Below are 26,476 nucleotides of genomic sequence, written 5' to 3'. Positions count from 1 at the left end.
TTCCCTTTCCATGAGAGGCCAAAGGCACACGATAATGCCATTTCTTCATCAATTTACACAGATTACTGCTTAATTATACAATGTAAATAAATAAAAAACTTTAAACACTTATTTATTTGATCCATGGCATTACAATATGACACCAATGTTTTATAGGGATATTTGAGTAACGATTTTAACCGTTTAATTCTCACACAACAACATTCAGTATTGATGTTAAATAACTGGTATGGGGCACAAAATACATGATGCTGTTAATTATTATCATTGCTATACATATACTATTTACCTGTAAAATGTTTATTATCTTTGCTATACATATACTAATTACTTTGAATTCAGACTGATTTTCCTGAACGGCAAACGATGCAGAAAATTATTTGTCTGTAAGCTCAATCATTACTCTGTCAAATGAAGAGAAAAGTGTGAAGTTCCATGAGTTGATGATTAGTCTTAGTGTCTGCCTAAGTGGATTGCAATCCTGACTACATATTTAAAGCTAAGACAAAGGGACTCTCATTAAATGTAAAGCTATATTTAAGTTGCAATATGAACTTTGACATTAAATCATACAATAAGAATCTGAGTAAGCATGTATTGTTGTGAAAGAGCAAAATTTGTACATCAGCATCAAATACATTATTGTTGTTAATTAACTGGTATGGGGCACAAAATACGTGACGATGTTAACTAAATCTTGGGAAACAGATCAAAGGTGATTCACACAAAAGAGGTCAAACAGTTCACAAGAAATAATTAACCAATACAATGTGAAAACTTTTTCATCTTTATAACATGATTTCATGCATCAAACTAATTTTAAGATATAAATGTTCTATCACAGAAATAAATGTATTCAAGGATAAATAGATCGCATTGTACTGTCTAACTGTGAAAACTGTGAATTGTTTTGTGATATATGGCTATTTCTTCAAATAAAGTGAGTTAACATTTTAGTGTAATGCTGATCATTAATACAAGCATCGACCTTTTAGTGATCAATTTGTTTGTTGTACAAAATGATAACAGGGTCACAGGGTTGAGCTGTCCATCTACATATATATATATATATATATATATATATATATATATATATATATATATATATGTGTGTGTGTGTGTGTGTGTGTGTGTGTGTGTGTGTGTGTGTGTATCCAAGTATAAATACAAAACATTAGCATGCATAAATTAATTTAAATATTATTTATGTATTTATTTAAATGTCCAATGGGAATGGGACTGGCACAGGCGATTACGAAAATGTCCAATGCACAACTAAAGTTGTAAGCACTTATCTATTTATCTATCTATACAACAGCACCCTTGGGACACACACACACACACACACACACACACACACACACACACACACACACACACACAAACACACGGAGAGTTTATTTCCATAGTAGGCTACGCACAATATTAAGGGCAAAGTGCGGGTACCTGTGTGTGTGAGTGCATTCGGTTCCGAGGCTCATTTAAATAGTAAAGGATAATTAGTTAGGCAAGAAATTCAAGTCGAGCCTTGCAACACGAATTTGATACACGCACAGGTAACCCAAGCATCTCTCATTGTCCGTCCCATTAGCATGTACATATATATATAAGTTGTCAGTGGATGAGGCGCGCAATCACACACAGCCTTACCTCTCTGGATCAGCGCGAGGAGAAATCTTCACAGGTCAGATACTGCTTTCCGCTTAACATCAACTATCACATAAAAACTCTTTATCACCGTTGTCCCGGCTATCTGCAGGTGTTTTGGATTTTTACAACAAACACATTTTTTTTTTACTTAAAATTCGAAGTCTTTTATTTCAGCAATAGGAGAGTGACAGAGAAGCAGAAGTTAATGAATAGGATACTGTAGTGTAAAAATGCGCGATGATGATTTGGAAACGTTACAAATTACCTGCAAATTTAATGTCTCTCCAGTTTTGATGTTGCTCTAATTTATGTGAATTTAATTCATTTTAATTTCTATTTAATCTATATAAATTCACATATGTGTAAAAAGACATAATTGGAATAATTTTGTAATAAATTATTAAAGATTTTTAAAAAAATGATTTTTTTTTCTCCAACAGTTTGAAAATGTCACTTACTTCCATCCTCTCAGCTGATGCCATTCAAAATGCTGTCAAAGACTGCCAAGGTATGCATCAAATAATTTAATAATGATCAATTATAATAATAACGATAAACACGTTTTAATTGTTTCATGTTGAGACAATGATGACAATAATTCTCATGTTGCTTTTTCTCCAACAGCTCCAGACTCCTTCTGTTATAAGAAGTTCTTCCAACTTTGTGGCCTGAGCCAGAAAAGTCCCCAAGAGGTGAAGGATGTCTTCCGCATCATAGATGAGGATAACAGTGGATTCATTGAGGAGGCTGAGCTCAAGTACGTCATTCTGGCTGGTATTGAATTCATGTGTAATGCATCACAAATTATGCTGTAATTTCAATGATAAAGCCACAAAATCTACAGCTAGAAAGCCATAGACTATGTTGTTGTGATTTCAGGTTACTCGAGTCACAGTTCCTGAAGCTTTTATGCCTTCAATATGTTGCTTTGTTGTTCAGTGTGATCAGAGAAAACACTTCTAATGCTAAAAATACTTTGCTCGTAATAGCCATACATGAAATCCGATGCATAAAGAGAATTACTTCTGTTAAAGCTTTATATTACATGTCCATGTCTTACCTGATAATACCACAGTTCCATTTAAACGAAGTCCTTTTCAATTGTAATCCATGGAGATGCTGTCATTATGTTTTTTTTTTCTGTCCCTGCTTTTGTGTGATTTATCAGCATTATATAATGACATCAGCAGAACTAACCCAGGGCTGGAGAGATGACATTCACAACTGTCCTTTGAAGGGTTTCCTTTTTAGCTCACATTTTAGCCAGGACAGGTGAAAGAGATCATATTTGATCATTGGATTGATGAGTTCAGCTGTATGAGGCTGAAACAAATGGATGCCTAGAAAAGGATCTCAAATTAAAAATGGGCTAAAATGCTGAGCTACTTGGATTAGGAGAGTCAGCCGCTGTGCAGCACTTCATTCTTCTCATCAATGGATTTGTGTGAATCAGGTTCTTTCTCCAGCGATTTTTCCCAGGGGCACGAACTCTGACCGAAAAGGAGATTAAGAGCCTCCTTACAGCTGCAGATGATGATAGCGATGGCCGCATTGGAGTAGACGGTAATGTTTTCTCAGTAGATTGTGTCCTTTTTTAAATTTCTTTTATTTATTTTGTTTTGTGCATCTACATGCTCTACCATTTTGTATGCACAGTTAATACGATTTCAGATTTATGTCCCTTTTTTTGGGGGGGGGGGGTCATTTCTGTCCTTTGCTCGTCTGTTATGTAATTTTCTCTGATCATTACTCAAAGATGTGATAAGATTTAATTGCTGTCTTAGATCATGGAAACTCTAGTGAAAACAAATCTATCACTGCATTGCGTAAGAGGATCAAAGACCACAGTCACCTCAAATTATTATTTCAATCCTGAGTAACAGTCTTGCACACACTGAGACAATACAAAGTCAAAAAGCTGCATGTAAATTACTGAGAAAAAGAGCTCAAAGTAAAATAGTCTCCTGAAATATGCATTATCCACTGAATTTTTGTTTAAACTGATCAATCACCTCTTTAGAACATGTTGAAACACATGTGGGAGCTGTACAGAAAAGTTTTGTTGTGGACTACAATCAGTTTATTATAATATCATTTTCTAAGTTATTTTACTAAATTTTAAATTCTGATGTTCCTCTTTCTCTACAGAGTTCCAGACTATGGTGTTATCCTGAAAAACTCCCTCAGCTATAAGCTGAAACCTCATCATTCATTTTACTTTTTACACCTGATTACTTAAAAAAAAAGAGAAAAAAAAGAAAGAAAAAAAGAATCAACACATAAAGTAAATGTACTTGACTTTTGAATACTTGTGTCTTGTTTTGTTGTCCCACATTCACCCCAAATGACCAATGACAAAACTGTTCAGGGAAAATAAAAGTCACTAAACTTTTGCATCTGGTTCACTGTGTTTACAATCTGCTTTATATTAATGCACATACCATTTAAGATTTACTTATGTTGATACTAGGAATATGCTGGTATCAAATTTTCCTGTTGTGATTAATTGCTCATGCTTTTATCACGGTATATTGTATGATCACGGTTTTGAAATTTAAAATTTAAAAAAGTGGTCATAATACAGTATAACAGGTTAAATAACTTTTTTCTTATAACAAAAATAACTGAACATTTAAATACAATAAAGCAATAGAGAAAAAAATAGATATAGTTAAAAGTTTTACACAGATTCAAATGCAAAAGAACTCTAAAGACCAATCAGTATCACTTTACAATAAGACCTCCATTAGTTAACCATTAACATTCACAATGAGCAAAAGCTACATTTGCTACAGAAGTTATTAATCTTTGTTAAAAATACATTCATGTTAGCTCAATAAATAACAAAGCTGCAACTTTTTCGATTTTTAACAACATGTTATTAAATATTGGTATACCTAAAATTAATGAATGTTACAAATAATTTTTTTATTGGCAGTTTATGTTAACTAATGAATTAACTAACGAAGCCCTAATGAAGTGTGAATGAACAATAAAGGATCAAAACACTTTCAAACAATATCTAGGGCATGTTGTAGTCCAGATTAAAATTAAAAAAAAAAGTTAAAAAAATGAATAGCCTATTAAATCTAAATATTTAAGTATTTTCACTGTGATGAACATCCTAAGGAATACACAAATCCGAATGGCTATTTAAAATTATTTAAATATGTTTTAGAAAGTAGTGCAGCTGCTTTATTTATGGGTTTCCAGGGTAAGGGTTGCATTTTCTGCAGTTTACCGCCATCTGCTGTCAGAGAGTGAATGTGCTTTCATTCAGTGTGTCTCTCACATGTTCCCCCATGTGCTTCTCATGCATGCTTGTTTACATCAGAACGCACATTGTCTTTCTAGCATATATGGAATTACATTTGCTTCAATAAAAATGAACGAAACTTTATAAAACTGAAAATAACTTTTTCAGAAACTTTCAAAAATATGCCATTACAAAAGAAGAAAAACACAATGAAAATAAAAAAATGAACCCATTCGCACAAATTTAACAGGCTCTTCGAATTTGCTTCATTCTTTGTTAATGTTTTTTAAATATTATTTTTCGCTAATCGTGGATTCTGAATGCATTGCCACAGATTAGTTTACGATTCGCAGTTTTCCGTTTGGTGTTTTGACACAAACTTCTCATGGGGGCGGGCTTAACAGTGATCTACTCTGATTGGAAAGTGAGCTTTTGATGGACAGGTGCTCTCTGACCGGGAAGTACAGACGCCACTCAGTGGAGCGTATTATTTTCATTTTTCTTCTTTTGTAATTGGCATATTTTTGATAGTTTCTGAAAAAGTTACGTTCAGTTTTATAAAGTTTTCTTCATTTTTATTGAAGCAAATGTAATTACATACTAGCAGCATACAGCTGTGTTGTGCAATTCGACCAATTGATGGGAAAAATATTCTTAAAATGCATGCCAAATTAATTTGTAATATATCATTATTCACAGTATTTAGAAGTGCCCACAATATCGTGCATATTCATTACCATGATATATCGCATGGCACATGTCTAGCTGATACAGTGGATTCTGTGATATTTGCATAGAAGTTACAGCTTTTCTTTATTAGGCAACTTCCAGCATATGTTACTGTGCATAAGCTGGAAACGATTTCTACTGATACTATATCTACTGTCTTATGTTTAGCTTTGAGCTACAATTTATTCAACTGTGCACTACACACATTAAGCACAAAACAAAGAAAATGTACTTGAACTTCTACATACTCAGTACTTCTGAAAAACCTCTGAAAGTGGACGGTAGCATTCAATGACCCTGAAAAACTAATAACTACCACAAAATGGGAACAAACAGTCAAGTGAAGCCAATCTTGAGCTCATATAGAAAGCAAGTTAAACCTGTTTATACATTTAAACATTGCCATTTTACTCTTACAATTATATCTGCAGTGCTAAATAGAGATATGATAGTAAATTATTGAATGATTGTTGTTACAATAAATGCAGTATACTAAGAATGCTCTAATGCCCTCAATAGTAAAATATACCACAGAATTTGTGTTCAGTATATCTGATACAGACTGGGATTGTGGTCCAGGGTTAGATATCAGGTGACTGATGTTCTCAGCAAACCTCTGAAGTGCAACAATAATAAAAAAATAAAAAAATAAAAAAAATAATGAATGCACCTTCAAAGAAATCTAAATGTGTGGTTCTGGCAGCATGGAGGAAGATGTCATAGCATCTGATGTACACAGATCTTTGTCAAGCTGTTTCATTTTGGTCCTTTGTTTATATTTGCAAGCAGTGCATTTTATTCATTGATCATTCTAATCAATAAATACAAAATCGCTCACCGCAGAATATAAACCTTCAAATCCTAGATGCAACCAAAGCCTTAAAACAAGGGAGTTCAAATGTAAAGCAGACTAAGTAGGTACAAAAGGTACAGACATTGACAGCAGGTATAAGTTTCAGTGAAGAGGGCCTCTCAGTACTGAATGGCAAGGATATCCTGCTCAGGTTACCGCTTAACCCATTAGAACAATGGAATTGAAAATGCTGCATCAATCCTGGTTTCTGATTATCCCCTTTCTGCACTGAAATCAGAGACCAAAATGAGCCAGGCAAACATGTGCCTTAATGGCTTCAGCTCCATTCAGATAATCCCAGTGTGCATGCATGACCCAATGTGTAAGATTTAACAAACAACTAATGGGGGAGCTTACACTGCAATTATACAAAGCTTATCCTCCATATTATTCAGCCAGAGGTAACCAGTTCAAATGTTAAAATTGTTTCACTTGCAACTTTCCATTTACAAGCCAGTATCCACAACCACTGCCTTGGTTACAGGAGAGCAGATATCCATATGATATTCTCAGCACAGTTACTACAGAACAGGAAATATTGGTTTATTTTTATTTTTATATATAAATCTTAAACATAAGTTTGTTCATTTAAAGAGATGTAATGTAAAATTCCAACCTTTGTGCAAATAAATTATATACTCGTCTGAAAGGATATGAGAAACCGCTTTTGACAAGGAAAAAAAAAGTAGAAAAGCAAAAAGGACATATTGTTACCTATAACACATATTGTGGCTCATACACACACACACTCAGTCTCGACTGCCACATAGGAGGTTAAATTGCATATAGCATATTGAAAATTAAGAGAATACTTACAAAAATGTGTTCAAAATGTATAGTCCACCGCATGAAAATAACATCATATGATGCTGGTCACATGGCGATGTGATGAACCATTTTTTGGTTGTTCGGTGGCATGGTCTAGTTGTGAATTGTTAGAAAAAAATGTAAAAAAAATAATCATCAATGGACCTTAAATGTAACCTAAACTGTGTAATCATTCTGTAGTTTCCCTTACTGGAAACTGGTTTTGAACAGAAAATGTTTGTTTGATCATTGACTGGCATGGTCTGAAACAACAGAAACAACAAGTGTCACAAGAATTATGGAGCTTAAAATATGACTAAATTATTTGAATTTGAATTGTGTAAATTTGAATTATTGAAAAGTGTCATATAACAAAACTGAATATTATGTGGCTTTTAACAGTTTTATATTTGAGTTTTTTTTTTACTTGAATATGGAACACTTGAAATTAAAAACAATTAATTTTGTTATGGCAGCGTTTTATAGACATGCATTTTACGGTTTTTATAAAATACACCTACAAGTTTTCAAGATGAAGAAGATGAAGAAGAAATTCAGAACATCAGATTCTATATTTTAAAATTAAAAATGTTGAATTTCAGATCGCACAGAAATGAGGTCAGAGATATCCACAGGGAAGAGTAGATGATCTCCAAAAAGTCGAACAAAGCATTTTGGCTAATTACTACGGTTACTGGGAGAGGACATGTTTAGTTCACTACATTTACAAATAAAAGTACGCTAATGATTAATTCCCCAACAAAAGTTTTTATAATAGTCTGTAAATTAGACAAAATATAATGAAATATATAATTACACTTAAATTCAACATTTAAACTGCACTTAAAAATTCCAGTCATTCAGCATAAAGTTTTTTAGGCATGTCGAGCATTCACAGTAGGCTTTTATTTACAAAAACTATGCAGAACATTAAAGGGATAGTTCACCCAAAAATGAAAATTATGTCATTAATAACTCACCCTCATGTCGTTCCAAACCAGTAAGACCTCCATTTATCTTCGGGAACACAGTTTAAGATATTTTAGTTCTTTTGGACAGTTCGATTCAATAAACCGCTTGAAAAAAATGGTTCACCAGTTCTGGCGTCATTGGCGATGACTGCAAGCCTTCGGTTTACCTGGGCTCATAACATTAGCACAAAATCAGTTCAGAATCAATCATCAAAAGAATCAGTTCAGTTCAGACGCTCCGAGTGTTGGTCTACTTCACGCTGAATCACACATGCGCAGTATCATCAGCTCCTCAGTTCTTGAATCGGACGCATCTGACAGAAACGGTTCTTGATTCGTGAACAAGTCATTATCTGTTTAGAGGAGGAAATACCGAGGCGTGTTTTTAATGATCGTAATAATCAATTGGAGAAAAGGCTGAAAAGTATTATTATTATTATTATTGTTATTATTATAACCACTTATGAAAACAATAATCGCCTTTTCATCCTCTGTCCAGTTTGGTTTACGTTTTTGTTTTCTGTTATGTTTGTACTCTCCATAGCAAAAATATATTAATACAAGAGTGATTTTAGCAAAGGTTTGGCTTTGTGGTTCATTATGTTCTGTTTACTGTTAGAGGTAGTAACTATAGCAACCGCGGTGATTTTTGCCATATGTTGTCCATAGACAGTAAAAGAAATGGACACAGCGACCCCATTGGAACTCAATTGAGACAAGTGAAGCCCATTTTTAGCATTTTTTTTGCACTTCAGTTTCTGACGCGCAGACTCAAACGAAGCTCGATGACGTCAGCAACCTGTCTGACAGATGTTAATCTTCTAGTAGCTGTGCGTGAAAACTGCCATCGTTAATCTTGCAGAGACGACGAGCTTTTTTGGCGTGAGTGAGCAGGAGTAAGTATTCTGATTAATTATTTTGTATAGTATTTTAAAATGTAACGCCAGTATGCCATATTAAGTTAATTGCCTGCGAGCTTCTCCTCCTGTCTGTACGGTAATGTGACAGAGAGTCGCGTAGTTATGACGCAATCGTTAGCCTATTTTTACAAAAACTGTTTCTATGGGCTATAATGTAACATAGAAGGTATTGTCGTGTATCTTTAGAAATAAATAATGGATAAACGGAGTCTTTAAATGCCTCAGATGTAAAGTTATTCGCTGTCAAAGTGACGCCAAAATCAATGGGAGTCAATGGGAATTCTAACGCAAGTGAAGTTACAAGAACGCTACAAGATGGCAGCACCCGGCCGACTTCAACTTCCGGTCGACTTCCTTGCCTGCTGATGTTTCTTTTACTGTCTATGTTAGAAACTACTGTGAAACGTTTAGTATAAACACTTAGGTAAGGGTGACAGTTAAGATGTTTCTTGCAACGCTCTTAATTAAATCCCTTACCTCCTGGATTTTTTCTCCCTCAGGGAAACCCTCACTTAAGGAATTTCATGCAACCGGGCAACCTCCTTTCTGTACGATCTGAATTTCGGTGTTTTGAATTTTAGAATATTGAATTTGACGTTCTGAATTTCTTCTTCATCTTGAAAACTTGAGGCTGTATTTTTAAAAACACTACACTAACTTTAGTGCATTTGTTCTTTCACTGCATGATTCAGTCTATTACATGCATTAAGAATGATCACATAATTCAAGATAAGGGGGCAGAAAAATATATTTATATAATTTCATATACTTAATATCACTCGAAGAGTGCCGTTTAAAAAAAATCAACATGCTACAAATCTATGATATTGATTTTATACAAAAGTTAAATAAACAATAAGTTAATATCAAGAGACTTAAGTTTTAGACAACATGCCTGGTTTTGCTCTTTTCCGCCAACAAAAAAAAATTATTCCGACCAATCCAAACACAGCCACAACACTGTTTTGCGTCTCTGAGCAACATCACGGTGTTTCGTTCCAGAATGAATCAACCGTTTAAATGATTCAGTTCATTCGCAATGAATCACTTATTAACAGTGACTTGCTGCCACCTACTGGCGGTTTTAATTGTTTTTATTTTCTATTTAAAGTATTCTATCATTTTAAATATCAGTATTCAACATTTCATGCCTAAAATATCTAAACACTATATGCATTTGTAACTGCAGGTTAAAGCATTCCATGTCCCTCTCAGCTTTATTAACATTACATCTAAATTCCACTTCATATGCAATTTCTTCAAATTAATTTTGTTGAGACTGATTTAATTTGTTCAATAACTCCCTAAATATATTATTATTATTATAACTGACTGATTATATTTAAGAATTTGACTCAAAAGGTGATACACTCAGGGGAAAAAAAGACTTAAAAAGACAGGTAAAGATGCACATCAATCAATCAATCAATCACCTTTATTTATATAGTGCTTTAAACAAAATACATTGCGCCAAAGCACTGAACAACATTCATTTGGAAAACAGTGTCTCAATAATGCAAAATGATAGTTAAAGGCAGTTCATCATTGAATTCATTGATGTCATCTCTGTTCAGTTGAAATAGTGTCTGTTTTAATTTGCAATCAAGTCAACGATATCGCTGTAGATGAAGTGACCCCAACTAAGCAAGCCAGAGGCGACAGCGGCAAGGAACCGAAACTCCATCGGTGACAGAATGGAGAAAAAAACCTTGGGAGAAACCAGGCTCAGTTGGGGGGCCAGTTCTCCTCTGACCAGACGAAACCAGTAGTTCAATTCCAGGCTGCAGCAAAGTCAGATTGTGCAGAAGAATCATCTGTTTCCTGTGGTCTTGTCCTGGTGCTCCTCTGAGACAAGGTCTTTACAGGGGATCTGTATCTGGGGCTCTAGTTGTCCTGGTCTCCGCTGTCTTTCAGGTCAGTAGAGGTCCTTTCTAGGTGCTGATCCACCATCTGGTCTGGATACGTACTGGATCCGGGTGACTGCAGTGACCCTCTGATCTGGACACAGACTGGATCTGGTGGCCACGGTGACCTCGGAACAAGAGAGAAACAGACAAATATTAGCGTAGATGCCATTCTTCTAATGATGTAGAAAGTACGGTGTTATGTGAAGTGTTCCGGTTCCAGTTTACCTAATTAATGCAGCCTAAAAATCCTTTAACGGATTTGGATATTAAAAGCATATTAGTATGTTATGTGTATGCCAGGTTAAAGAGATGGGTCTTTAATCTAGATTTAAACTGCAAGAGTGTGTCTGCCTCCCGAACAATGTTAGGTAGGTTATTCCAGAGTTTAGGCGCCAAATAGGAAAAGGATCTGCCGCCCGCAGTTGATTTTGATATTCTAGGTATTATCAAATTGCCTGAGTTTTGAGAACGTAGCGGACGTAGAGGAGTATAATGTAAAAGGAGCTCATTCAAATACTGAGGTGCTAAACCATTCAGGGCTTTATAAGTAATAAGCAATATTTTAAAATCTATACGATGTTTGATAGGGAGCCAGTGCAGTGTGGACAGGACCGGGCTAATATGGTCATACTTCCTGGTTCTAGTAAGAACTCTTGCTGCTGCATTTTGGACTAGCTGTAGTTTGTTTACCAAGCGTGCAGAACAACCACCCAATAAAGCATTACAGTAGTCTAACCTTGAAGTCATAAATGCATGGATTAACATTTCTGCATTTGACATTGAGAGCATAGGCCGTAATTTAGATATATTTTTGAGATGGAAAAATGCAGTTTTACAAATGCTAGAAACGTGGCTTTCTAAGGAAAGATTGCGATCAAGTAGCACACCTAGGTTCCTAACTGATGACGAAGAATTGACAGAGCAACCATCAAGTCTTAGACAGTGTTCTAGGTTATTACAAGTAGAGTTTTTAGGCCCTATGATTAACACCTCTGTTTTTTCTGAATTTAGCAGTAAGAAATTACTCGTCATCCAATTTTTTATATCGACTATGCATTCCATTAGTTTTTCAAATTGGTGTGTTTCACCGGGCTGCGAGGAAATATAGAGCTGCGTATCATCAGCATAACAGTGAAAGCTAACACCATGTTTCCTGATGATATCTCCCAAGGGTAACATATAAAGCGTGAAGAGTAGCGGCCCTAGAACTGAGCCTTGAGGTACTCCATACTGCACTTGTGATCGATATGATACATCTTCATTCACTGCTACGAACTGATGGCGGTCATATAAGTACGATTTAAACCATGCTAATGCACTTCCACTGATGCCAACAAAGTGTTCAAGTCTATGCAAAAGAATGTTGTGGTCAATTGTGTCAAACGCAGCACTAAGATCCAATAAAACTAATAGAGAGATACACCCACGATCAGATGATAAGAGCAGATCATTTGTAACTCTAAGGAGAGCAGTTTCAGTACTATGATACGGTCTAAATCCTGACTGGAAATCCTCACATATACCATTTTTCTCTAAGAAGGAATATAATTGTGAGGATACCACCTTTTCTAGTATCTTGGACAGAAAAGGGAGATTCGAGATTGGTCTATAATTAACTAGTTCTCTGGGGTCAAGTTGTGGCTTTTTTATGAGAGGCTTAATAACAGCCAGTTTGAAGGTTTTGGGGACATGTCCGAATAACAATGAGGAATTAATAATAGTCAGAAGAGGACCTATGACTTCTGGAAGCACCTCTTTTAAGAGCTTAGATGGTATAGGGTCTAACATACATGTTGTAAGTTTAGATGATTTAACAAGTTTATACAATTCTTCCTCTCCTATAGTAGAGAATGAGTGGAACTGTTCCTCAGGGGGTCTATAGTGCACTGTCTGATGCGAAACTGTAGCTGACGGCTGAATGGTTGCAATTTTATCTCTAATAGTATCGATTTTAGAAGTAAAGTAGTTCATAAAGTCATTACTGCTGTGGAAATGTCAACACTTGTTGAGGCTTTATTTTTCGTTAATTTAGCCACTGTATTGAATAAATACCTGGGGTTATGTTTGTTTTCTTCTAAAAGAGAAGAAAAGTAATCAGATCTAGCAGTTTTTAATGCTTTTCGGTAGGATATGCTACTTTCCCGCCAAGCAATACGAAATACCTCTAGTTTTGTTTTCCTCCAGCTGCGCTCCATTTTTCGGGCTGCTCTCTTTAGGGTGCGAGTATGCTCATTATACCATGGTGTCAAACTGTTTTCCTTAACCTTTCTTAAGCGTAAAGGAGCAACTGTATTTAAAGTGCTAGAAAAGAGAGAGTCCATAGTTTCTGTTACATCATCAAGTTGTTCTGAGGTTTTGGATATGCTAAGGAATTCGGATACATCAGGAAGATAACTTAAAAAGCTGTCTTTTGTGGTAGAAGTGATGGTTCTTCGATACTTGTAACAAGAAGTAGAATTTACAATTTTGGCTATATGAAGTTTACACAGAACTAAATAATGATCTGAGATATCATCACTTGGCTGAATAATTTCAACACTATCAACATCAATTCCATGTGACAGTATTAAATCTAGAGTATGATTTCGACAATGAGTAGGTCCTGAAACGTGTTGTCTAACACCAATAGAGTTCAGAATGTCTATAAATGCTGATCCCAATACATCTTTTTCATTATCGACATGGATATTAAAATCACCAACTATTAAGACTTTATCTGCAGCCAGAACTAACTCGGATGTAAAATCACCAAACTCTTTAATAAAGTCTGTATGGTGCCCTGGTGGCCTGTATACAGTAGCCAGTACAAACATAACAGGGGATTTATCATTAACATTGGTTTCTCTGGATAATGTTATATGAAGCACCATTACTTCAAACGAGTTATACTTGAAGCCTGCCCTCTGAGAAATCCTGAAAACGTTATTATAAATTGAAGCAACACCTCCCCCTTTGCCTTTTAGACGCGGCTCGTGTTTATAACAATAATCTTGGGGGGTGGACTCATTTAAAATAATGTAATCATCAGGTTTTAGCCAGGTTTCTGTCAAGCAGAGCACATCTATATTATGATCAGTTATCATATTATTTACAAAAAGTGTTTTCGTAGAAATGGATCTGATATTCAATAAGCCAATCTTTATCATTTGTTTATCCATATTGCATTTGTTTTTTATTTGTTGAACCTCAATTAAATTGTTAACCTTAACTTGGTTTGGACGTTTTTTGTATTTTCTAGTTCGTGGAACAGACACAGTCTCTATAGTGTGATATCTAGGTGAAAGAGTCTCTATGTGCTGAGAATTAACTGACCTCTGTGACGGGAGGCAGCTAGCAGACGGTCGGTTTAGCCAGTCTGTCTGCTTCCTGACCTGGGCCCCAGTTAGTCAAGTATAAACACTAAGACTATTTGCCATATTTCTAGACAGAAGAGTGGCGCCACCCCAGGAGGGATGAAGACCATCTCTTTTAAACAGGTCAGGTCTGCCCCAAAAGCTCGTCCAATTGTCTATATAACCTATGTTATTCTGTGGGCACCACTTAGACATCCAGCCATTGAGTGATGACAATCTGCTATGCATCTCATCACCACGGTAAGCAGGGAGGGGACCAGAGCATATTACAGTGTCTGACATCGTGCTTGCAAGTTCACACACCTCTTTAAAGTTATTTTTAGTGATCTCCGACTGGCGAAGTCGAACATCATTAGCGCCGGCATGAATAACAATCTTACTGTATTTACGTTTAGCATTAGCCAGCACTTTTAAATTTGCCAAGATGTCAGGCGCTCTGGCTCCCGGTAAACATTTGACTATGGTGGCTGGTGTCTCTATATTCACGTTCCGTACAATAGAATCGCCAATAACTAGAGCACTTTCATCAGGTTTCTCAGTGGGTGCATCACTGAGTGGGGAGAACCTGTTTAATGTTTTGATCGGAACAGAAGAGCGGTGTTTTGACCCACGACTACGCTGCCTCACCGTCACCCAGTTGCCCTGCTGCAGGGGCTCTGCTGGAACCGGACAATGTACAGGAATCCCTGAGCTAGACGCATCCAAAGCCATATCTAGAGCCCTAACATTCTTACTGTCCTCAATTAAAGTTTGGATGCGTGTCTCTAATTCTGAAATCTTCTCTGTCAGCCTAACTGTTTCCCTGCATTTATCACATGTGAATCCCTCATCAGCGACAGAGATAGATAAACTGTACATGTGGCAAGAGGTGCAAATAACAATTGTAGGAGAAGCCATTACTCACCGTGCTTGATGAAATATTCTTACTGCGGTTGTTTGATGAACTTGTGGAAAACTGCAGCGTGAGAGAGGAGAGGAGAGGAGAAAAGAAAACGCTAATGACAAGCTAACGAGTGCTAACGCTTTGCAGGTGTGCTGCAGTCACGGAAGAGTGAACGATCAAAGTTAATCTGATAAGATTGATCGGTAATATCAGAAATATGGTGTGAATTAAGTTATATTTTACAATTAAAAAAACAAACAAACAGACAGTGATAGTAAGAAAGATTATAGAGAAAAAATATAAAATAAAAACAGCTACATGGAGCTATGATTAGCTACAGAAGGCCAACAGGAAGTAGAGAAAACACTGTCCAACATCAAATTAAACTTATTGGAAAATATTAATTTCTTAAACTGTTGTGAACTGATCGCCACACAGACTATGAAATATTTCAAAAACTTTAGGAGTCTTAATTTTTTTTTTTTTTAGTTACTAAATTGGCTGGTGACTGAAAAATAAGTACTAAGTTACAGGACTTTAGTGAAACGGAACTGTGGATGAAATCTAACGTTACCCGATCGGATACGATTGTAACACACAAGCGACTGTCAAGAGCAGGAAGTGTATCTTTTTCATTGATCTAAGTTCTGTTTCCCCTCCATGAGTTAACAAATTAAGCACTTTGTTTCCGTTTTCATGCTGTAACAGGTAAGCATCAGTTTGCTAAAAACTCTTTGTAAAAGTTGTTGCTTTTGAAATGCGACATGAGTCAGTCGGATTAATGGTGTAGCTAACAGCTAGCTTTGAAGCACTGGTCTAATTTGTCTGATCACCGTCACTGTCTTCATGGAAAGTAAAAATGCTTTTGGTTCCTTTTTTGTTTATTTGCCTCACTATCTGTTTGTCTTATTCACTAGTCTAAGAAGCAACTTACTACTTTTCAGCAGCAGTTTTTTTGAAAAGTAGAAAAGAAGCCAGTTTTGGCCACAGTCTTTACGCTTTTCTCATAATCTTCAACTAAACAATTATTTTACATAATTTTAACAAATTATATTAAGTTAAACTATAGTCTATAAGCTCAAATATGCATGTAAAGAAAAGCTAACTTGTGGATGCCTAAAAATATTAAATAAAGGAATGTCTTGGACATACTTTACATTGCAGCTTTTAGAATTTGTGCATACAATCTATAATTAGTTAAGTGATTATCTTCATTATCTAAAGCTGTCTATTCATGTTTATTCTTAAAAATGTTTTCACTGTGTCCTTTGACTTCAGTCCCAATACGGTTTATTCTGTTTACAGATCAAAGGCATGCACGTCAAACTCAATGAAAAAAGAGGGAACCGTAGAGACAGACCACACTAATGCTGATGATCAGGTATTTTTATCAATGATGCCGTCTTTGAGATCTAAATATGAATTATTTTGTGATGTGTTGTGATGTGTTAATTATCTGCTCTTTGTTCCCACCTTATATCATCTTCTCATAAGCCCAAGAATGGCATCTGGAATGCAAGAGAAACAGTACGCACCATCTTTGCTCAGTTTTTTCATCTATAACCCTAAGTTTGGACCACGTGAGGGGGAGGTAAATCATGTTTAAATCGAAATTTTCAACAACTTATTATTTAGCATATTATGAGACCACAGAAGATGTAAAAAGGTAGTGCTTTCAGGCTGCATGTAATGCATTTTATTTTGTATAAAGCCACTACACACACACACACACACACATGCACACAAATAAATAATCAAAATCTCCACAGCAAATGTACAAAATCTTTCTGGGCATGGTGATAATCTGACAGGTGAACAAATGCAGGTAGAAGTCACGTTTTGATTATAATGTTAATCACATGTTTATATGGTGGTTATTGTTTTTTTGTAGGAGGAAAAGAAAATCTTGTTTTATCACCCTATTGAAATAGAGAAGAACGAAAAGATTCGCAATGTTGGACTCTGTGAGGCAATCGTTCAGTTCACCAGGTTAGCACTGTACTAATGATGGAATCAAAGGTGGAATAAAAAATAATAAAAAAAAAACTTGGAGACACGGGCATAAATGAGAGATTTTCTTTTTTTACAGAACCTTCTGTCCAACAAAACCAGCCAGATCTCTCCACACTCAGAAGAACCGACAGTTTTTCCATGAGCCGGAGGAGAATTACTGGATGGTCATGGTACGTCTCTGCATCAGAGATTTAGTTTCAATCCAAATGTTAAACAAATACAGACAGAATCAAATCAAACTTGCCTGACACCGTGCTGCTAAAGTATGTATTAAGCACCTTTGAATTCCTCTCTCAAGGTCGTACGGAATCCAATGGTTGAAAAACCCAACAAAGACGGTAAACCACCCACAGCAGAATACCAAGAGGAAGAGATTATTGTAAGTAATGCATGGAACGCTAGTTTAAATTTAACACACCCTTGATACAGAACAAGAGACTTTAATTCAGCAAGAATCCATAAAAGGTTTACAATAGACAGACTTTCTAAAAGTGTTTTTTTTTTTTTTTTTTTTTTTAACAGTTTTTTAGTAGTCTTATGATGTGTGGTTAGTGTTGTTTGTCTTAATGTATAAGAGATAAAAGGGAATCTTTATGGAAATTAAAGGTTTATGGCAAATAATTTTTAATTGTTTGTGGTATAATAACACTTGTTGGATTTGTGATGGTTAGACAAAGTGTGAGCATTGAAACAGATGCAACTAAGATTAGAGATTATTAATATTATTTCTTTATAATGCTTTTAAAATACAAACAACTGGAGTGATGGCTGCTGAAAATTCACAGAAATTTAAAGATTTTTTTTTTTCAAATATTTTTTACATATATTAACATTTTCGTAAAATAGAAATTACATTTTAAATGATAATAATATTTCACAAAATTACTGGCTTTACTACATAAAAAAAAATGCAGAGTATAAGAGACTTCTTTCAAATCCTTCTTAAATGTAAAAAATCTTAACCAACCCCAAACTTTTGATGGTTTGTGTAGACTTTGTTGTTGTGTAGACTGAGTTGTTCCTTTCTTTGTGTTCTAGGATTCAGTTTATGGGTCTGTATTAAAACAGTGCTACAGCATGTATAAGGTAAACACTGTTTATATATTCTCTCATTTCAAATGGTTTATTTTTTTTTTTAATGATCTATTATTATTAACATATGACTTTTTTATTTTATTTTTTATTTTTTTATTTTTTACAAACATCTGATGTTTCTAACAGTTTTGTGTTGATTTGTAGCTCTTCAACGGCACATTCATCAGGGCATTTGAGGCCGGTGGAGTGGAACTGTTGACTCAGAAGCTTGAAAAGTTCTTTTACAGGGTAAATAAAGTATTAATTAAGAGAACTCAATCGTTCAGTCAGATAAAAGGTAGACATTGCATACCTTTGGTCTGTTTGGTACATGCATGTCTTAAGAGGGATAACTGTTAACTTTAGGCTTGAATATTGCTTTTCTGCGATGAGGGCTTTTTTACCAGACTTTTTAATGATGTCACTGACAGTCTGAACACTTGAAACGTTTTAAGGAAGGAGATAAATTAAGATATTTAGTAGTTCAAAATGGTAGGTATATGTGATGTTCTTCTTTATTTCTGTTATCATATTCAACACATATGTACAAATAGTCAGTGTGAGACATATATTTCAAATGGAGGCCCAACAATCTTGCTTGTCTGTGTTTGTCGTAATGGTTCTTCAGTTCAGATTTCCTTGCTGAGAGCATCATGCTTACTCACCTGTCTGAATAATTCAGCTTAGGTTAAGGGAAACCCCTCCCTAACCTGAGATGTGCCCTGATGCTCTCAGTGAAAGTGCAATTTGTGCCTTAAATGTCACTGACTGCTGAGCAAAGTCACACAAGGGCTGCATCTCAGGACGTCAGGTGGTCAAATCACATTACGTCAGCCTAATCAGGGATGTTTTTGGTAATTTCATCCATAGTGGAGTTGTACAGTTTCTTCTGGACCTTTCTTGAGAGGCAAAATGTATTATTTTTATTTTATCTGATCATTGTTTAATTTGAAAAGTAACTAGTCTGGTATATATATATATATATATATATATATATATATATAGACCAAAAGTTTGGACACACCTTCTCATTCAAAGAGTTTTCTTTATTTTCATGACTATGAAAATTGTAGATTCACACTGAAGGCATCAAAACTATGAATTAACACATGTGGACAATGTATACATGTATACATAACAAAAAAGTGTGAAACAACTGAAAATATGTCATATTCTGGGTTCTTCAAAGTAGCCACCTTTTGCTTTGATTACTGCTTTGCACACTCTTGGCTTTCTCTTGATGAGCTTCAAGAGGTAGTCACCTGAAATGGTCTTCCAACAGTCTTGAAGGAGTTCCCCGAGAGATGCTTAGCACTTGTTGGCCCTTCTGCCTTCTGTCTGCGGTCCAGCTCACCCCTAAACCATCTGGATTGGGTTCAGGTCCGGTGACTGTGGAGGCCAGGTCATCTGGCGCTGCACCCCATCACTCTCCTTCTTGGTCAAATAACCCTTGATGCCTTCAGTGTGACTCTACAATTTTCATAGTCATGAAAATAAAGAAAACTCTTTGAATGAGAAGGTGTGTCCAAACTTTTGGTCTGTACTGTATATATATCCCTTTAAGTTGTTGTATGCTTTGCTTTTAGTACCTGCAGACACTTCATCTCCAGTCATGTGACTTGCTGGATGTGTTCGGGGGAATCAGCTTTTTCCCTCTTGACAAGATGACCTACCTGAAGATCCAGTCTTTTGTCAATAGAGTAGAAGAGAGCCTGAGTCTTGTCAAATACACGGCCTTTCTCTACAACGACCAGCTGATCTGGTGAATGTCGATCAATACACATCTCACAATTGTTTTAAGGCATATTTCATACAAAAAATGTAACTTCGGTCATTTTCAACTCACTCTCATTCCATTCCAAACCTGTATGACTTAACAAAAAATAAATAAATTAACCAGAGAATAAACCATTTCACAGAATGTTCACACTGATCTTTTTTTACACATTAAAAAAGTGAATTGTGAAGAGGGACTGTCTAGTTCAAGAAAGGGTGAAAAGAGCTATGGTTAATATTATGTTTATAATAATTACTGAATGTGTATTCAGATCACATTTTAGATTTCTTGTAGGTTGACTATAGCATTAAATTGTTACTTTTTATATATATATATATATATATATATATATATATATATGTATGCATGTATGTATGTATGTATAAAAAAAAATATATATATAACTGTTTTAATTACAGCTTGAAAGTATTAGCTGTTGAATTATAAATATCATTCCTATTGCAAATGCTTGAAATGAATGAGGTTTTACCTCAAATAACCGTAGAGTGCCGTAGAGGACATGAAGTCTGATAGATGAGACCGCAGGGACTCAATAAAGCGGCACAGCCAAAGCTTCTTAATCACAAACTGTCTGGCGAGGGGAGCCAGATAGACTTAAAATATGATTTTTAATCCTCTGTTGAATTCACAACATGACTTTCATATCTTGTTTACAAAAATTGCTTTCAAAGAATTGCTTGTGTTTATGGCTGTTGAATGTTGTTTGTCTTATTACTTGTTCAAATGAAAGTGTCTCATGATAACATGTTACCAGTTTTGTAAGACACAAGAATTTTAAACAATTAACATGAATATTGAAACCCTTTCTTGGGTTTGAATGTGCAAGTTTGTCTGAGGTTTAGTCTGAAGCTCTGTGCTATATTTTCTAGGAGTGGTCTAGAGCAGGATGATATGCGAATTCTGTACAAGTACCTGACGACCTCGCTGTTCCCGCGGCACACTGAACCCGAGGTGAGACTGCATTAGTATATTGTACTCTTATATAATAAATGTATAAGCCCTAGGCACAAAGGCTCTGATAGAAACGCCATTTTATCATTTCCCCTAACACTGTTTATTCAGTCGACAAAACTCATTAAAACCCTAATATAATACTTAAAAAATAGTTTATTGATTTTATGATTACATTTTTTTAAATTCTCAAATATCCTGTGTGTGAGTTTATTAGTAAGAATTTTAAAAAGTAAATATAAAAAAACTCTTGTGCTCAACAAGCCTGCGTTTATTTAATGAAGCATACAGTAAACCAGTTATGTTGTGAAATATTATTGCAAATTAAATGTTCATTTATTTACGAAGTTTTCTATTAAAAATTTTACAATATGATTTATTCCTGAGATCACATGATCCCTTCAGAAACAATTTTAGTATGCTCAAGAAACTTATAAGAAATGTTGAAAATAGTTGTGCTGCTCAATATTTTTATGCAAACCATGATACTACTTTTTTTTTTCCGGATTTCTCAATAAATAGAAAATTCTAAACATTTGTCAGATTTTTTAAATACATTTTAAGATTACTTTTCTCATCAACAGGTAAAAATGCACAGCACCACTGTACACTGCATCAAAGCATACATACATACATACATACATACACACACACATTTACATTTCCTGGCTCTTCCAAGCTTTATAATGGCAGTGGGCAAGATTTTGAAGCCCAAAAAAGTGCATCCATCGATCACGTTAGTTAGCGGAATCTAGTGATTATGGTTGATATTTATGGTTTAACACGGTTTAATATTATTTATATATATTTCACTTACTCAAATGCATTACTTTGCTTCAGAAGGCCTTTATTAAGGCTATGTGGAGCACTTTTTATGATGGATGGACACACTTTTATGGGTTTAAAAATCTTGACCAACATTCACTGCCATTTTAAAGCTTGGAAGAGCCGGGACATTTTTTGATATAACTCAAAATGTATTTATCTGAAAGAAGAAAGTCACCTAGGATGGCTTGAGGGTGAATAAATCATGGGGTAATTTACATTTTGGATGAACTATCCCTTTACGGCCCCATTAGGTAACATTAGTTAATTCATTAATTTACATAAACTGCCAATAAAAAGTTATTCTAAAAGCATCTGTTAACATTGTTTCATTTCAGCATTAGTAACAAAAAAAGGTTTTAACTATAATTTCATGGATTTGAGCGAACATGAACTAAGTAGTATTTAGTTAGTTAGTTGACTAACGTTTACTAATGAGACCTTATTGTAAAGTGTTACCTATTTTTATAATTCTTTTGCACTTTAATCTTTTTGAAACAGTTGTTTACTTTATATTTTTTGTGTATTTCTGTATTGTATTTAAATGTTCAGTTCTTTTTGTTTAAAGAAAAAAGTTATTAAAAGTTATACTGTATTATGAAGTTTTATAAACATTAAAATTTGATACTGTCAAATGCCTAATCAGCATTTATTTGAAATCAAAATTAATTGTAATAAAACAAATGTCTGATAGTTACAGCAAAGCCAGCTTATAATCCTTAAAGTCTCTAGCCTACTAATACACTTTTTTTTTACAGTTTCTAATAGCATGCATGACATGATTTTGCTATTTTAAAATTGTGTGTATTTTGTGCAAATATGATTTTTATACCATTTCAGTTGAATATATAGTGGGATACAATCACTTTGAATGTAGACACAGTTTAACTGATAATAATTCAGTCTGTGTTTTTGGAATGTGATACAAAGTCATGTGCCATCTACATCTGTGTTAATGAATGATCTGTGTGTGTGTGTGTGTGTGTGTGTGTGTGTGTGTGTGTGTGTGTGTGGGCGCGCAAACATTCGGCAGCTTGCAGGAAGAGACTCTCCACTCAGGCCAGAGGTGGCTGGGAATCTGTTGCACTACGGGAGGCAAGTATCCAAATAATTCCTGCTTTGAACTCAGGGCTGGAACCGTGCGCTCTTCGTCTTCTGCCTGTCTGCTTGGGCTACATGCATCTGGGACACAGGCAGCCAAGTGAAGCGCTAAAACAACACAGATCAACACTGCCAAATATCAGATTGCACAGGGGTAATTTAATTGCTTTAGTGGCAAAGAGAAAACAATAAGCCCAACAGACTTTACAATAGTCTGCCTGATTGTTCAGTGAGTGGATGATGACACAAAGGGGTCACATTCAATTGATTGAAATCAGATTTATTGATAATTCTCCTGAGATCAATCAAGAAGAGACTGATTAGTAGAGCTTCCTTGTTTTTATGTGTTCTGTGGGTAATCGGTGCGTAACCGTAAGAGGGTTGGCTGTGAGGCCAGGGAAGAGTAGCTGGTAGCATACTGTAAGCACTGAGAACTGTGACTTGGCCCTTATTCAGAGGCCTGGGAGATCATCACAGATTATTCCTCATCTGAAAGAGATATTTGTGTATAGCGGTGCCTTCTTTAGAGGTCATAACGATATTTGTATTATGCATGAAACGTTCAGAGACGAACTGACATCTTATGTTATGTTATGGAAACAGATTTTTAACAGGACCAGCAAATCTTAAAGACCCAGATGCCAAATTCAGATTTCCCAAGATATTTGTGAACACAGAAGACAGTTACGAGGAGCTACATTTGATCGTTTACAAGGTGAGCTAAAACGTCAAGCTCAGTGTTATTCTTTATGCATTTTAATCTATGAGCTTAACATACTGATTGGCTTTGATTACCTAACATTCCTGTTTTTAAGTATATTGTTATTAATAATAATAATAATGTGAATGTTATTCCATTTCAAGGCAATGAGTGCAGCTGTATGCTTCATGGTGAATGGTAAGTGTCTGCTCTTCAGTAATTTTAACAAAATGTTGCCCTTGTTTTGTTAACAGTTCACTAAGTAATCATATTATCAGGAAATCTGTCAACTGTTAACTGGTCTTTTAAACCCTGTTTCCCTTTGTGCTTGTAGCGGCAGTGGATATGAGTCGTGAGTTTTGTGAACAACTAGATAGCCTGGTTGGTCCCCAACTCACCCTGCTGGCCTCTGACATCTGTGAGCAGTACAACATCAACCGAAGGATATCAGGGTCCGTATTACTCCAGAGCTTCACTTCAACTATGGAGTGAAGAAAAACTAATGCAATCTAATGCAGAAATACAAAAACTCTGTCAAGTCATTAAATGACATCATAAAGGCATTGTAAAAAAATGTTTTGCCAGGCTGAGACACTGAATTAGCCCTTGAACCAGGTAGTGAGGACATTTTATTTGTTGTGCTAAAAAAACCCTTTCAGCACTTTTAAACTGTTGATATATATAATGAGATTTCACTGCAACTGTCAAATTTTGTCCTGCATCACTGCTCATACATACATCAATCTTAAATGACTGGGTCGTCTCGTGACCCAGGTAACGCTTCAGAGATCTTGACGAGGCTTTCACTCACCTGCATGCTGAATGCAAGGGTCCACTGGATCATTTCTCTTCCAGTCGCAGTTACCGGAGCTAATCCGTTAATCTTGCCTAAACAGTGTATCCTTATCTTACCTGAGCCCTGCGTGGTGTCTAGTGTTGTTTTGTGTTGTACAATCCCTCATATCAATTACATGCCACTTCTCAGACTTTAAAGACACATAACTGCTTTTATTCTTCCATGCATGTTACACTGGGTGGGAATACTGCACCACGGCTTCACTAATTCTTTTAAAACTTTTGTTGTAGGCCAGAGAAGGAGCCTCAATTTAAGTTCATCTATTTCAACCATATGAACTTGGCTGAGAAAAGCACCATCCACATGCGCAAGACGGCCAGCGTGTCCCTCACCTCTGTCCATCCGGACCTCATGAAAATCCTTGGAGACATCAACTGTGACTTTGCACGGTAAGCAGTGCCCAAGTTCAACTGAAGAGGTGTATTCAAGTCATTGTTTGATTTACATTTTGTAGATGTATTTTGGAATAAATTAAAATGTAGGACAAAAAATGATCAACATTTCATGACCCAAATATTGTTTATTATCTGGTGAAATATTAGTGTGTATTGAGACAGCAGGTTTCATTCACTAATAACTGTGTGGATTATCTGTCATTGTATGCACATGAGAATTTCTTACAATAGATTTCAGCTTAATTCAAACTACAGTAAACGTTTACACTCATAATGTTAATGAATTTAGGGTATTCTAAATGAGTGACCACATGCACAGGTTACTAATTTGCATAAAGCTTGCCTAAACCATTTCCTTATAAGAGGTTTCTGTACAACAGTCTGTAAAGACATGCAGCAATAGCAGTAAAAAGAAAACGAGTTGAACTATACCACTCTTTTTTTTTTCGCCTCTCTCTCTATATATAAATGTATGTTTGTATGATTTTAAGATTAAATATCAATGAATAAAGTTTAATCTTATGTCTATGAGGCCACACGGTTAGTGAATGAGATGGTGTCTGCTTGTTTTGTAGGGTCGATGAGGACGAGGAAATCATTGTTAAAGCGATGACTGATTACTGGGTTGTTGGAAAGAAGTCTGATCAGAGGGAGCTGTACGTCATTTTGAACCAGAAGAATGCCAACCTCATTGAAGTAAATGGTATGTAAAAATTTACTTCTTATATCACATTGAGGTGATATAGTGGCATTAAGTAATTAAAATCTACTAGTTAACTTTTAATCTCAATTGTTTAATTAATTTAAAAGTTAGCATATTAAAAACATTTCTGTTGATGTAAACTCTCACCAAGATTCTGTTTGTGTTACAGAGGAAGTGAAAAGGCTGTGTGCAACACAGTTCAATAATATTTTTTTCTTGGACTGAAGAGATAATGATGGGCATGGACGACGTCACTACACTAAAACTGTCAACTGTTCAGGTTTTACTGACAGCATCAGTGTAATGCAATAATTGCATTGTAAAAAAAAAAAAAAACGTTTTTTTTTTCACATCATGCAATTTTTTTGATTTTTATTTAATCTATACAGAAAAGTGGTTGCTTCCTAGTAATTATAAAATCAGAATTTTACTGTAATTACCTATTTTCAGTTGTTTGTATGTACATATTGTCATGTTTAAGTATCCATCAGCTACCATCTATTTTGTGTTTCATACCCATTGTCCAGATTTGTTTTATCACTTACAGATACAAATAAGTTGACATTAAGGATATGAATCTGTCAAGCTATATATATTTTTCTCTTGTTTTAAATGACATCATGCCATCAGTATAGTGGTTTAACATGCATTATTTCAAAATAAATTTAAATTTTCATTAAATGAAGGTTGCTATTCTTGTTCAGCTACATTAAAATTGTCATGATCTTGAA

General features: G+C 35.2%; 2 protein-coding genes across 2 annotated transcripts; both read left to right on the top strand.

Annotated features, from left to right (window-relative positions):
* The first annotated feature begins 1,491 nt into the window (after positions 1–1,491).
* On the top strand, positions 1,492–4,044 carry LOC113056232 (parvalbumin, thymic CPV3-like). The gene is made up of 5 exons (XM_026222838.1): positions 1,492–1,684; positions 2,091–2,158; positions 2,275–2,407; positions 3,104–3,213; positions 3,799–4,044. Exons 2-5 carry the CDS (start codon positions 2,098–2,100, stop codon positions 3,822–3,824), a joined length of 330 nt encoding a protein of 109 aa, XP_026078623.1. The 5' UTR covers positions 1,492–1,684; positions 2,091–2,097; the 3' UTR covers positions 3,825–4,044.
* An 11,845-nt stretch (positions 4,045–15,889) lies between these two features.
* LOC113056231 (vacuolar fusion protein CCZ1 homolog) lies at positions 15,890–26,426 on the top strand. The gene is made up of 17 exons (XM_026222837.1): positions 15,890–16,037; positions 16,635–16,710; positions 16,824–16,920; positions 17,221–17,318; positions 17,419–17,512; positions 17,641–17,721; positions 18,381–18,428; positions 18,582–18,665; positions 20,003–20,178; positions 21,084–21,165; positions 23,024–23,085; positions 23,695–23,806; positions 23,956–23,989; positions 24,126–24,243; positions 24,878–25,036; positions 25,618–25,745; positions 25,915–26,426. Exons 2-17 carry the CDS (start codon positions 16,697–16,699, stop codon positions 25,968–25,970), a joined length of 1,443 nt encoding a protein of 480 aa, XP_026078622.1. The 5' UTR covers positions 15,890–16,037; positions 16,635–16,696; the 3' UTR covers positions 25,971–26,426.
* The last annotated feature ends 50 nt before the right edge of the window (positions 26,427–26,476 follow it).

This window comes from Carassius auratus, chromosome 37 (assembly GCF_003368295.1).
Source record: "Carassius auratus strain Wakin chromosome 37, ASM336829v1, whole genome shotgun sequence".
Classification (NCBI taxonomy): Eukaryota; Metazoa; Chordata; class Actinopteri; order Cypriniformes; family Cyprinidae; genus Carassius; species Carassius auratus.
This window is presented reverse-complemented; position numbering and strand designations above follow the sequence as displayed.

Bases quoted from the DNA above. Each gene is read 5' to 3' on its own strand.
- LOC113056232 (XM_026222838.1), top strand. From the start codon at position 2,098: ATGTCACTTACTTCCATCCTCTCAGCTGATGCCATTCAAAATGCTGTC. The intron at 2,159-2,274 runs GTATGCATCAAA...TTTCTCCAACAG, and splicing joins TGCTGTCAAAGACTGCCAAG to CTCCAGACTCCTTCTGTTAT. The intron at 3,214-3,798 runs GTAATGTTTTCT...CTTTCTCTACAG, and splicing joins TGGCCGCATTGGAGTAGACG to AGTTCCAGACTATGGTGTTA.
- LOC113056231 (XM_026222837.1), top strand. The intron at 17,513-17,640 runs GTACGTCTCTGC...TCCTCTCTCAAG, and splicing joins AGAATTACTGGATGGTCATG to GTCGTACGGAATCCAATGGT. The intron at 23,086-23,694 runs GCAAGTATCCAA...TTATGGAAACAG, and splicing joins AATCTGTTGCACTACGGGAG to ATTTTTAACAGGACCAGCAA.